This window comes from Salvia splendens, chromosome 5, assembly GCF_004379255.2.
Source record: "Salvia splendens isolate huo1 chromosome 5, SspV2, whole genome shotgun sequence".
Lineage (NCBI taxonomy): Eukaryota > Viridiplantae > Streptophyta > Magnoliopsida > Lamiales > Lamiaceae > Salvia > Salvia splendens.
The window spans coordinates 40,036,520-40,051,172 of NC_056036.1; the positions used below are offsets into that span (position 1 = coordinate 40,036,520).

General features: G+C 36.1%; 2 protein-coding genes and 1 pseudogene across 2 annotated transcripts; 2 read left to right on the plus strand and 1 right to left on the minus strand.

Moving 5' to 3' along the window:
• Nucleotides 1-770: 770 nt before the first annotated feature.
• LOC121802266 lies at nt 771-1,841 on the plus strand. Its single transcript, XM_042201893.1, has 3 exons — nt 771-1,081; nt 1,165-1,270; nt 1,450-1,841. The coding sequence occupies exons 1-3, from the start codon at nt 927-929 to the stop codon at nt 1,693-1,695; spliced, it is 507 nt and encodes a 168-aa protein (XP_042057827.1). The 5' UTR covers nt 771-926; the 3' UTR covers nt 1,696-1,841.
• A 5,068-nt stretch (nt 1,842-6,909) lies between these two features.
• LOC121804283 lies at nt 6,910-7,323 on the minus strand. Its single transcript, XM_042203784.1, has one exon. It carries the CDS (start codon nt 7,321-7,323, stop codon nt 6,910-6,912), a length of 414 nt encoding a protein of 137 aa, XP_042059718.1.
• A 1,185-nt stretch (nt 7,324-8,508) lies between these two features.
• LOC121804284 lies at nt 8,509-10,077 on the plus strand (annotated as a pseudogene).
• The last annotated feature ends 4,576 nt before the right edge of the window (nt 10,078-14,653 follow it).

Sequence of the window (14,653 nt, forward strand, 5' to 3'; positions counted from 1 at the left end):
ACTGTACATTAACTACAAGTGCATGGTTCATTTTTTACCTTTCAAATCAAGATATATCCTCGCAAATAGGTCAAGTGAGACAAAAAAAATATAAAATTATATAGTACTATAATTCCTAATTTTTTAGAATACTAAAGGTAATTTTTTTTCCTTACACGCACTCTCTCACTGCACATGTACACCCTTTCCTCCTCCGAAAAACCATGAGCTCGTCGTGCACGCGCACACAATGTATAGACTACTTTTAAAATAAATGGATCCTGACTGTCTTTATAACATATCAAACCTTCAAATACTTCACTCGTTTGTATATTTATGCGAGTAATTTTCTAGTTGAAATAAAAAGAGGAGATTGAAAGTAACAGGAAACAAACTATAATCAAAGCATGAAACTAATTTCCAAAACCTCCCTCCAAATCAATCTAATTAAAATCAGGCAAGAACTAACTTTTGTGGTTCTAGAGGTTTCCAAAACCAAAAAATGTTTCTATTTTTTTCTTGAAAATGCTATGTCAGGTGAAACCATTTTATCTTTCTGGCCCACACGCCGACAAATTTGGGACCTAACCCAACAATTTGATAGGTGATTAGCTGTAATCACTGACAATGATCTCTTTAGAATAGTTTGGTTTAATCCAAGTTGTTACCAAAAATACAATCCATTAACTCACAATCTCAGTCAGCAACGTGGGATCTACGTGTCACATGTAAGAAACACCCTACACTTGTCCAAACAGAGCTCAAAACTGCTCTATAAATTGCTTCTCATTCCTCCATTAATTTCTACCGGTCCATCGCTTCTCCCTTGTTCTTATCAATCTATTTCTCTCATTTGATTATTTCCCCAAAATCTTCATTTGATTTGATTAAGATTTTGGGTTGAACAAAATTAAGAATTTAGAAATTAATTAATATTTTTGTTGAAGATGAAGGATAACAAGGGAAACCCATTACGTCTCTCTTCTTTGAATCATATCTCCCACGTTTGCAAATCAGTTGAAGAATCTGCTGATTTTTATCAGAATGTTCTTGGCTTTGTGCCAGTTAGAAGGCCTGGTTCATTTGATTTTGATGGCGCATGGTAATAATTAATTCATCTTAAATTAAAATAATTACTATCATCATTTTTTCCTGTTGATTAACTTAATCTCTCATTTTTTGCAGGCTGTTTGGTCACGGGATTGGGATACATCTGCTGCAATCAGATGATCCACAAAAAATGCCCAAGAAAACTGTGATTAATCCCAAAGATAATCATATTTCTTTTCAGGTAGCTACTCAATTTCTAGAAAATTCTTATAAAAATACTTAATTTGAGGTTGAGGGTTACGATGATAAAAAAAATTTCTGAGTTTCTTCATCTGAATTACTATTAATTAATTAATTAATTGAACAGAGCAATATCTATTTAGCAGTTTAAATCACAATAGAAATGAAATTTGATGACAGTGCGAGAACATGGCGATGGTGGAGAAGAAGCTAGTAGAAATGGGGATTGATCTGGTGCGGCAGAGAGTAGAGGAAGGCGGGGTGTACGTGGACCAGCTATTCTTCCACGATCCGGATGGGTTCATGATCGAGATATGCAATTGCGACAACATCCCGATGGTACCATTGGCTGGGGAAGTAGTACGCTCGTGCTCGAGGATCAATCTGGAGCCGCAGCAGATCCATCTCCCCGTGGTACAACCGTAGGAAGCTGGGGGTTGTTTGGACTTGTACGTCATAACAACACTAGAAATTCGATTTGGCCAACTCTATTTTTTTTGTCTGCTTGTTATCTTCTTCACTTTGTTCTTGTCGTAATAAGATGCTTTAACCGTTTGGGAATTCCATTTTAATTTTACTACTACTTCATAGCTTTTCAATTTGGCACAATTAGTTTATCTAGTAACTCAACTTGATTACATTATTTAATTGTGCTTTTTCTAACCTTTTGATCACACTTTAGTTTATCTTTATTACTCTATGATGGGTTTTTGGAACACATTTTGAAAGAAAGGAAAAATATGTATTGTGTATATGGATGAACATAGATAGAAAAATAATATTTCCTCAGTTTCATAAAAGATACTATTACACTTTTTTTATACTAACTACTAATAAATAATTAAAATAAACAAATAAAGTAAAAATATGTTGGTCTAGTCAATCGGTCATTTATTTATGATTAGTTTTACACATACATATTAATTGAGAAAAACATTATAGTATAAAATATTCTACATGTGAATGGGTGTGTAACTAATGGGAGTTAAGAAAATAGTACCATCATTATCATACCAAATATATTGTTCTAGTCGCGACTTATTCATCGATCAATTTATGATGAGTTCTAATAATAATAACAACCACTACAACAATACAAATAACTAAGAATATTTTTTTGGTCCAATTAAGGATGTTTATTAACGTTTCTAATTATACTACCAGCGCTTTATAATATGTTCTTATTGTTGGTGTCCCACCTAAAATTAGATGACATAAGTAAAAGTGTTCTAAAAAGATAAAAAAAACTAAGATAATTTACCCTCAACTTAGGGATGTTTTTTTTGTGTCTTAAATTGCGATTATTTTTTAAAAAAATTCAAATACTAATAATTGTGTCTCAATTTTTATATCCTTAAAAGATATTTCATGTATTTTGCAGTGAACACACGCTACATAATGATAAATAATGATTATTATTGATCAATTTTTTAAATGGTTGAAAGTACTAATGAATAGGCATCATATGGATGCTACAAAAAACTTACTGTATCTTTTAAGGGCACAAAAATCAAGACGCAATTACTAGCGTTAGAAAATTTTTAAAAATAGCAACAATTTTATGACGCAAAAGAAAGTTCTTAAATTAAGGACAAGTTAACTTAATCTTTTGTTTTTTTAGTACGTTTTCATTTGCATCCTCTAATTTTAGTTGGGATGCCAACAATAAAGACGACTTTTGAAACGTTGATGATATATTTCGAAACACAAATTATCATTTTTAATTGCATTAAACAATGTCTTTAGTGGTTTTTTTTTGTTGCTGTAGTGCGAATATGCCATACCTATGGCACTTGAAAAAATCTTATCAAATGGAGTAAGTACTCCCTCTGTTTCGCCTTAATAGAGTCGTTTTATTTTCTGCACTTAGTTAGAGTTGGAAAGTGGGTCGGGCCAGTCCAGTCTAGCATAGGCCCATCTGGGGACGATAAGTTTGAGGTTTGGGTTGATCCAGACCCACTTCTGAAGTGGATTAAGTTGGGCTTTGTTTCCGTTGATAAATGTTAAATCAATTCAACCAGGCCCACTTGGTAATTGGGATGTAACAATAGTTATTAACATTGGGTTAAATTGTTGGTGAATAAAGACTTTTAACGATTAGAGAATGATAGATCTTGGAGTAATATTCTGTTTCTCTTGGTTTTGGAGCTTTAAAGCACGATGTCTTATTTTTGAACTTGGGCTATTGATCCATAAAAATATATGGTTGAAATTTGGCCTTCCTGCAAATCCAACAAATTGGACGATAGAGACTGAACAATGAACAAATATAAATACTTTAATTTACATGATCATAATATCAACAAAATATGCACTTTTTTTTGCCAAATTCATTAATCAATATATTTGTGTACATTTTTATTTCGAAAGTTATTTGATTATATTTTTTATGATAAATTTTTGTTATATATATTTAGAATTTTAGAGTTCGTATGATGATATTGTTTATCGTTTGATAAAATTATTACACATTATAAAAGAGTGAAGAAAATAAAATGTTGTGCATTGCAGTGTGTTTGGTTCATGAGATTCAACCCCACAACTCAATCCTAGATGGATAATCATGGGATAATTAGTCATAGCTAACCCCCTAAGACTAAAATAATCTCACAATTCAATCCTAGATCGTATCTTAGTATTATTTTATCTTGGAAACCGAACATCACCTTAAGTTTAAAATACTCGAATCAATTCAATTAATGTCCATTCTAAAGTAGGATAAATCCAGAAATTGGATCAACTCAAAAAAATAACACAATAGTACGACTCAACTTTTCCAATCTAATAAGTATATATCATGATAAAAATGCAGATCAACAATAGTTGGCTAAGAAACCAAGCACAGTCCAAAAATAAGCATTAAAACACATATAATTACATTACTTAAGTAGAATAACAAATAAAAAATGAAGTAAATCTTAGGATGAAGCAATAATTAGGGGAAATTTAGAATTTAATTCTAAGCTCCTCTCTTAAGCATTTGCTCAAAGTTTTCAAGAGACTCGAGCCTCTGAAGATGCAGAAATTATTTCTGCTATAAGTGGAAATTGCACACACTTTATTTACAAAGAACACATGGTTTTCTGACCTTTTTTTCCCTAAAATTATGACTGATTTCTTTTTTTCCCTTTTTTAGCTAAGGTTTAAACTGATTACGTAGTTTTTTTTTGGTGCACTTATATGAATTATCTATCTTATCAATTATTGACATATGAAGTAATAAAATATCGCATCTCGATTTAAAGAATTAACTGAGTTCACCGTATTTCATCGCAACTAGTCCACTTATCACCAATTAATTTGAATTAAAACCATATATTTTTTTCATCATTAATACATCTTTTATTTAGTTAAAATTCAGTCTAATAAATTCCATCCATGACTCCATCCTGCCTAAATTTATCCTATTGAATAAAGAAAGCCAAACAATATCTTGTCTTGTGAAGATTGCTCTTGCCCAATGCTTTAAGAAGAAGCCATTCTTGAAGTAATTACAAGTGGCAATTTTCATCCAAAACTTAATATTTTAGTTAATTAGGCCATCTTTACTTGGGTCTTGGAACACCATCACTCATAACTACCTCCTAATCCACACTCCACTTAATTCAAATGTCAATAAGAAGATAACTACAAATAGGTCTTAGGAAATTAAACAAAAAAAGAAAGAAAGAAAAAGGCCATCATCAAACAAATCAAGAAATACTAAATTCATGAAGTATAATGATATGGCCTCTCAAATCAAAGCAAAGAAAGTGTCTTTTGATTTAAGAAAAAAATTAAAAAGATGGGCATGATTACAATTTACACTAATCAAGCTAGGCAATAGAGTATCAAAATTTTCAATTGACTACTATTTTAATTAGACTTTACCACCTCCCATAATTAGAGAATAAATAATATCTGTTGTTGTGATAGGGACATCACACCAAGACAAAAAAAAAGATTTATTAAAGAAAAGGGATAGTAGTATGATTTTATTACAACATTCTTGGCTGCAACATTAGTGGAAAAAAGTAGATTTAATGAAACAGTGGTGATGTCCAAATTTATTTTTAATCTCATGAGGAAACCTACAGTCTTAAATTAAACCCCATTCTATTTTTCCTTCCAAACTTTGAAACAAAAGTGGAGAAGAAAACGGGTCTCTCCTCACCTTATAGTGATGGCATGGTTTCATTCTCTTCTTTCTCCATTGAAGAAATTCTGGGGCAGATTCCGGGAGAACCGAAGAACGCGTAAGTTTACTGAAAAATCATTATTTTCCTCCTCTCGTATACATTGTGTTTGTTATGATCGGGTTTACAATGTTTTTTTTCTTATTTCTTCGTTGATGGTTATATTCTAAACTGCTTCTGTACTACTAGCTTCTTGTAACAAACTGAAAAGTGTGTTTCTTGTTTTAGGGCGAGGGATATATGTATTGTACGAGGATGTGAAGTCGTGTTCGTGCGAAGACGTGCACGCACTGTGGACGCTGCTGGTTGATTCGGATGCAAATTTTACTTAGATGCATTCAAATGCTTAATACTAGTTAAATTTTTCTATATTTTAGTAGTTTGTTTTGTTTGATCTTAGTAATGTTACTGGAGTACAGAATTTGCGATGATATCTCAGAAACAAGTTGCTATAATACTAATTTCATATTTTTATTTTACATATGCGCATTTTTGTTGGTTAGTTGGCTGGATTTTATTAAAGACTAAAGTCCAATTTTGGTCCCTTACATTTGTCCTATAATTCTTTTTGGTCCCTTACATTAAGTTTGTGACCTTTTGGTCCCTAACACATTGTTTTGGTACCTTTTGGCCTCAAACATATTGTTTTGGTCCAAAATAACCATTTTTTGTTAAAATTAACCGTCAAAATGTTTGATCAATTTAATAACTTAATTATAATCTAGGACTAAAGTCCAATTTTGATCCCATACATTTTTCATAAAATTCTTTTCGGGTCTCATACATTAAGTTTGCGACCTTGTTTGAGACCAAAATGTACCAAAACAATATGTTAGGGACCAAAACGTCACAAACTTAATGTATGAGACCAAAAAGAATTTTAGGGCAAATGTAAGGGATCAAAATTGGACTTTAGCCTTTATTAAATTAGATATTGACAGAGATACAATACGTGGTGAATTTTAGAATCAATTATTGGAGATTTGGTTATAGTTGTCATTTGTCAATTTTTACATGTGTTTTTATGCGCACACTATTTAGCTTCCATTTAAAATAGGGATAACTGCCTTAAAAGTCACCAACTTTGTCCGAATTCCGGTTTTTCCCACGAGCTTTAAAATTGGCGTATAAAGTCACAAACTTTGCATTTAGTCGCCGATTTCCCATGATTGTTTTTCCGGCGAAATGTTGAGCTGACGTGCCGTTTTTAAATGATGTGGCATCTCGTGGCAGCTTACATGGGCATCATGTAGTGACTCTGAAAAAAATTAAAGAAATAAATTTAAAAAGCAAAATTCAAAAAATAGAAAAAACTTTAAAAAACTTAAAACACAAAATTAAAAAACTTAAAAAAAACTTAAAACACAAAATAAAAAAATTAAAAAACATAAAATTTTAAAAAACTTAAAACACAAAGAATCATACAGTACTATATTGTTTTCAATTTTTATAGATTGAAGTAAGATTAATGAAAAAACTCACCAGCATCAAAGCCACTACTTCGCAATCGCGCCATTAGCCGCCGATTGAATTCCGGCGACGAATCCTCGCCGCCGACGACTTCCATCGCCTTCTCCACCGCAGTAGAAATGCTTATCCCTACACTGTCGTCGCGATCAAACAATTTACTCAAACAATCATGAAACCCGGAATCCTGCGAATCACTCTCAAATTCATCATCGTCGATCTCAACTGGATTTCCGTTTCGATCGCCATCTCCGCCGATTCTCTGCTCCCTAATTTCTCTCTCGAAGAAGGAATTGACGAGATCGGACAAATCGGCGGAGTGCTCACTGCTGCCACTCTCGAACGACCTATCTGTCGACATCTCGTCGAAGGCCGCCGCCATCCTTCCGAACCTCGCCGGAATATTCACCATTTCCGCGATTCCGATTTCCCGCTGAATTCAAAATTGTGTCTGTCTCTAATTTGTTTTTACTGATTCTAGTAGAAATTTTGAGAGAGAGAGTGTTGGAATAGAAGAAGACTGATGAAGCTTTTATAGAGAGAGAAATATGTAAATATGGAGTTAAAGCGAATGGTGAAGATGTCGTGATTATGTTACGATAATGTTTACACCTTGGCTACGAGCGGGAGTCCGGAGGTACGATTGGCTGAGGAACGTGGCTGGGAGGATTCAGACTGCGGTGGGGGACTTGGCGACACAGGGAGAGAGGTTTCAGGCGTTGCGGAGCTGGTGGTGGCGTTGTCGACGATGGAGCTGGTGGCGGTGCTGGGGCGGCGGAGGAAGAGGGCTGGCGGAGGAAGGGAGGAAGCAGCTGGGAAAACGACGTCGTTTTAGGTGTTAGAAACGACGTCGTTTTACGATTTTCCGATGCCGGACACGTCAATATTCAGGCATGCCACATAGGATTTTGAGTTGCCGGAAAACACAGGGTCGGGTCGGGTTGGGAAATACCAGACTAAATGCAAAGTTCGTGACTTTATACGCCAATTTTAAAGCTCATGGGAAAAACCGGAATTCGGGCAAAGTTTGTGACTTTGAAGGCAGTTATCCCTTTAAAATATTATGGTAGTTAAATCAAATTGATTACACACATTATAACAAAATGGTGCGTATCAATTTTATTTCAAAAAAATGATTTTCAGTTCGAAATTAATGCGGCATTGGAAATCAAATCAAGTTCCATATGAATATTTAGGTTAGTCTAATTATTTTTTTCACTTTAACACACAAAACTAATTTAACCTATACTATATAAAATTTTGTATCAGAATAAAAATACTCCACTTAAATGGGACAAATGTAGTAGTCCATAATTTATTGAGGTTGAATAATATACCTCAATAATTTATTAAACTAAAATGACTATAAAAATCAAATTATAATACTGCACTAAACCACTATATTTACGTTTCCTTTTACCATTAGGTTACCAACGCAAAAAAAGTTTATGACCAACAATGTTGAAATTGGGCTACATCTAAAGCCCATATTAAAAATATAACTCCATATCCCATCAATTGGGCCTAATTGAGCCCAGAACCAATATAGATGAAGGGTTAAAGCTCTCGCCTTCATTCAACGCAGAGACGCCTCGCTAGCAGAAATCGACGCATCTCAGCTTATCAAGAGCAGCGGCATTCGGCTATCTGCTTGAACATTCTCGAATTCTTTGTCGCTCAGATTTTTCTTTTAATATTGCATTGTTAAATAGTACGTAGGATAGTCTTCTCCATTCTGTTGGAAATCAAATCGAGGTGAATTATGTTAATATTTCCTCTTCGTTACTATCAGGACCAGGAAGTTCATGACAAACCGTCTCCTCTCCAGGAAGCAATTTGTATGTATTGCCAGTTTTGATGAGGAATTGAAAGGCCTCCCTTACGAAGAGCACCGCAGCGCCAAAAACTGAGAAAGTCTCTGAAAAATTGTATTTGGAATTGCACTCCTAGCCCCCCTAAGGGACCAGATCCGGAAGAGGATTTTGGAGGTGAAGATGAGAAAGCGGAAGTTAAAAAGCCGAGAGAGAGTCAGTCTAAATCGGATGGTTCTGCATTTGAATCCGATGATTCTAGGTCGAGGAAGGGTAGGAAATCTGTCTCCAGGAGATCACCATCGTTATCTGAGAGTGGAAGCTAGTCCGCATCCGAATCCGATGATTCTAGGTCGAGGAAGGGTAGGAAACGTGTATCTAGGAAGAGATCGCCTTGGTTATCCGAGAGTGGAAGTGAGTCCGAGGAAGAATCGAGCTCGGATGACTCTGAGGAAGAACGGATAAGAAAGAGTGGGAGAAGAAAAAGCAGTAAGAGAAGTCACAGGAAGAAGGCAAAACAAGTGAAAGTGAGAGCGGAGATGAGGATTCTGATATGAGTGATGATGTGAAGTTGAAGAAGCGCAGTCGGAGATCATCCTCGAAAGGAAGCAAGAAGAAGAAAGAGACGGATATTGAGATTTCACATTCAAGTGAGGGTGCAGAGGACTTAACAGAGAAGGAAGGCAAGTGAGGTCATAGTTGCTGATGATGATATGTTAATGAAGAGATACTTAAGTTTAAAGAAATGGAGTCACGAAAGAAACAAAACTTGGAAGACGAGGTTGGACGAGGGCGGAAGGGCACATTAGGCCTGGTGAAGGTGATGCTACTGCACAGTATGTTCAGCAAGGGAGAAGTGGGGCTTTGTGCTGATGAAATTTCCAAGTTTGAGACTCTGGGATATGTGATGAGTGGTGGTAGACACCAGAGGATGAATGCCATTCGTATAAGAAAAGAAAACCAGGCCTGCTGCATTCCAATGAATAAGCCTACAAATATATGGTTGAAATTTGGCCTTCCTGCATATAGAGACTCAACAATGAACATGCTGGAGACGATGGCCGGAGAATATGAAGACTACCGAGATAGATGGAGGTTGACAGCAGAGCTTGGAGCAGAAAATAAGAGATGGAGGCGGTTTATTTACAAAGAAGATAGCTCATAACATGTTTTCTTATTTTTTCATACCTAACAAAAATTTATTTGCAAACCTTAACTTTCCAAATATATAATTTTCATTAGTTGCATTATCACACCTAGACATACTCCAATTTATATATCAACACTCTTTATTTTTCTTTCACTAAAACTAATATTATATTAATTTATTAATATTGTAAATTCGAATATTCTTAAAACAAATAGTACTCCATAAACACTTTAATTTAGATGATCATAATATCAACAAAAACATGCACATTTTTTTTTCGAAAGTTATTTGATTATGTTTTTATGATAAATTTTTGTTACATATATTTATAATTTTAGAGATCGTATGATGGTAATATTGTTTATCATTTGATAAAATTATTTCACGGTATAAAAGAGTGAAGAAAATAAAATGAGTAGTGCATTGCACGGATGAGACAGTAGTACTCTTAAGGTTAATTAAGACACTCGAATCAATACAATTAATAATCGAAACAACTGAATTACCAAACCTACATCCAAGCAAGCTATTGTCCATTCAAAAGTAGGATAAATCCAGAAATTGGATCAACTAAAAAAAATAGCACACTAGTACGACATATTTTCCAATCTAATAAGTACTATCATGATAAAATGCAGATCAACAATAGTTGGCTAAGAAACCAACCACAGTCCAAAATAAGCATTATAACACATATAAATTGCATTACATAAGTAGAATAACAAATAAAAATTGAAGTAGATCTTAGGATGAGGCAATAATTATGGGAAATTTAGAAGTTAATATCTAAGCTCCCCTCTTAAGCATTTGCTCAAAGTTTTCAAGAGACTCGAGCCTCTGAAGATGCAGCTGCTGCTTGAATTTCCTAATGAACGCTTCCGCGCTTGCGTTGATATCTTCTGTTGGCTTCCTCTCCAGCTTCTTTGGTGGCGGCGGCGCCACTTTTCTCACACCTTCCTCGCCACATGATCTTTCTTCTTCTCCATTTTCATTGATTTTTGGGTAGGGAAAGGCTGATTTTATGGAACTCTTCATTTTAGCTTTTTTGGTGCTTTCTTTCTTGGATGATGATTTGTAATTGTTTGATTCAATTGGGATGGCTGTCTCTATTTATAGACGTGAAATTGAAGTTGCGTTTTTTGCCGACGTTAACAAAAATTAAAAAATGTAGTCTTTCATTTTTTATTCTTGTCCTTTCAATTTATTTGTACATGAAGCCGTTTATTTTTCAAATCATGCATGCACGCATTGAATGTCACGCGATCGCTTTAATTTTGAAAGGATGGGCTTAAATCTCAAAGAAATGGCGTATTAAATGTAAATTGATTGGTGCCAATGCAAAATCAGTTGCATCAATTATTATTAATGTAATTTTATAGCAATGCCCATCCCATCATCCGGATGATCAGAATATATATTTTTTCAAAATATATTAGTTGAATTATATTGATATAGTGATAAGTTAAAAGTCAAAGAAGTTGAGTTTGAGATATTTGGGTAGAAGATAACTAGAATTTTAAAGTAAGAATTATCCACACGAATGTGATTTAGAACAACTGAGAAAAGTAAATCTTGCGGCTTAATCCATGCTAATTAGCCGAAAGCTGCAAACTTATCACCACATTTTGCGTTGTTTGTCGATTCAAATGCACGTTGGATTACCTAGTTTTTAGCTTTACGTGTTTGTGCTTCCAATTGCTTCTAGGATTAAATTCCTCTAGGTATGATTATTTCTTTAGTTTTTAGTCTGATCATTAATCATGTTTTTTTTAAATCGTAAACGACTCGTCAATATCTTATGATTGGATCAAATTAAGTAGCCATTAATTAAAACTTGAAAATTTTGAGCAGGTGTTAATATGATACGAGACAATAATGTCATATTTTTCATATATTTTATTTAGTTATCTATTGATTCATAGTATCTTTTTATATATTGTTTTCTTGTTCCCTAAGCTAGTATCATAAATAGGGATGAGTTGTTATCATTTTATTCAGTCAATGAATATATGAAATTATCGTGAAATTGGCTCAAATATTTGTGCTTCAAAAAACCCTCTTAAGGCTACCGACGAGATCATTCTCGCGCTCAGCCGCCCTCCACCGAAGCAATCGCCGACCCAACGCGTTGGGCGCTCGATACCTTCGGCACTCGTTTCTTGATTGTAACTGGAATTCAACGTTAAGGAGGACGATCCTTAACAACTGGTGCTTTCATCGTGAACTCATCCTCCACAGCTACGTCGCTGCCCGACGGGAATCCACCGCGCACAGCAACTAGCCACATCGATCGAGCCACAGCTACGTCGCTGCCCAACGGAAATCCACCCGCGCACAACAACTAGCCACACCGCTGCCTGCCGGAATTATTCTGCACACAGCTCCGTTTAAGAATCTGCCCCCTCTTGCCTGCGGAATATAGCTTTCTATCGAAGTGAGAAGTCATCGACTCTTGATTTCAGTATAACCAACAATTTTCGTCGGTGCCCTTGCAAGCAAATTTGTAGCAACCTTGAACCACAACCACGCCTTTGTCGCCAACATGTCCTACGACTACACCGGATACCACTATCGTAAATACAATTTCCCTCAACCCGTGCAGCCGTTTCACCCCTGCCACACCCGACAGCCCACTTGTTGGGACCCACCATGGACCCGTCGGACCACTGCATATCAACATTCTTCATCCTATGAGCTAGATATGTACTCGCCATCACCGCCCAAGCGCCGACCTACCTGTTGGGACCCACCTGTCTATCGAGAGACACCAAGGCAACGCCCCTTCAACGAGGTCTCGGTGTATGATCAACCGTTGACCCCTGTCCCTAACTCACGTCGGAATCAACCTTACACGACGCGTGACACAGCGGCGCCGCTGCACACCTTTCTTAGAAGGTATTCCGTTAGAGGGCCCGATTAATGCAGTCAGGTCACTTGTTGGAGGTATGGGACAGGAAGGCAACTCATGTCGATGCCACAGATCACCGGGTGAGCAAATTCCGATCATTATTGCGGCCCGATCAGCCAGATGTTTCTTCGTCGCGCCGGACGCTAGAATACCCTCCATCGAGAAATAGTATGGCTTCTCGTGGGCAGTCGGGTTTATACCCCAATGTCTCATTAGCTCCACCGCGACACAGCACCACCGAGTCTACAAATCTTAGGCCGGATTTCCAACCACCTCAGGGAAACCCATCTATCCAGCGACGGTCGCTCGTATTTCAGCAATCGGATCAACCTACAACTCGCCAGCCTTAATGTTTGGAATCACCTCTAACAGCAACCATTGCCGCAAAGCAGCCCGACCAAAATTACCAACCGCCGCCGCCGCTGCCCCAATCAGATCGCCAGCCGCAGCGGCCTAGTCCTTCACCGCCTTTGGAGCTGCTACCCTGCACCGCTCCGGGACCTTTCCAGCCCTTGCACTCACTGGCCGTGACAGCACCATTTTCGGTGTCTAATCTGCATCCACAAGCTGTTATCCCGAGCTCAATGAAGAAAAAATGGGTAACGAATATACAAGAAGGAGAAGAGATGATGGAGATTGAGAATATTATAGTTGAGTATAAGGCTGCAATTGAGACAACAAAATCGGACCTTATAGTAGAAATGGATGAGCTGAGATTAAAGTCTAAAGAATTGGGTAAGAAGGGAGATGGTCCTTACACGAGTTTTCCCATAATGGCTTGTGTCTATATGGATTTGAATGTAGGTGATGTTACAAGTATGATTCATCGACCAACATCGCTCGACACCGATGCTAGGTTGATTCCTCCGCGAAATAACAAGCCGTGTTTGCGCATTCAGGGATGTGTGGCAGAGCTTTCCATTTTAGCATTGAATTTGGATGACCACATCAGTCCGCCTTTGTTGATTTTTTACGGAGGTGATGAAGAGAGACGCTCAACTGTTCGGTGTGTGTTTGATCCAGGAGGAGATGTCTCGCCAAAGTCGGCTTTCAACTCTCTTTGTTGCTTCGTGGTTCCCACCTTGAGGACAAGGTGAATTTTAACCGTGGGGGAGTTGATTCGAGACAATAATGTCATATCTTCCATATCTTTTATTTAGTTATCTTTTGATTCATAGTATCTTTTTATATATTGTTTTCTTGTTCCATAAGCTAGTATTCTAGTATTATAAATAGGGATAGGTTGTTATCATTTTATTCAGTCAATAAATATATGAAATTATCGTGAAATTGACTCATATATTTGTGATTCAAGAAACCCTCTTAAGGCTGCCGACGAGATCATTCTCGCGCTCAGCCGCCCCCCGCCGGATCAATCGCCGACCCAACGCGTTGGGCGCTCGATCTTAACATAATACGTGTAATTTCCCGACAAATATAATTTTTTTAGATAACAAAATTTAATATACTAGTAGTACTCCTATATTGTATGAGTAATGAATAACAATAAACGGTAGTATCAAGTAATATGTGACTCATCCAATTTTCATTAAATGGTCAATGATTTAATCCTATTTTTGAGTATAGAATAATTTTAAATCTTTAACTTAATTATCTTATTTGTTGAAGTGTCCAAAAATTAGCATGGGACCTTTGGTCTAACAAGTAACAACTAAATAAAGTATTTAGTAACAATTAATTGACTAATTGAGCGTATGGGTCTGGTATTTTCAGTATGAAAATTGGACAAATTATATTACTGAGGTATGACTTATTATTGGTCGAGGATCAATACAAAAACTTCATTCAAAGTAACAATATAAGTTGAATGATTAATCATAGTGGGAAAAATAAGATTTTTTTAGAAAGAAAC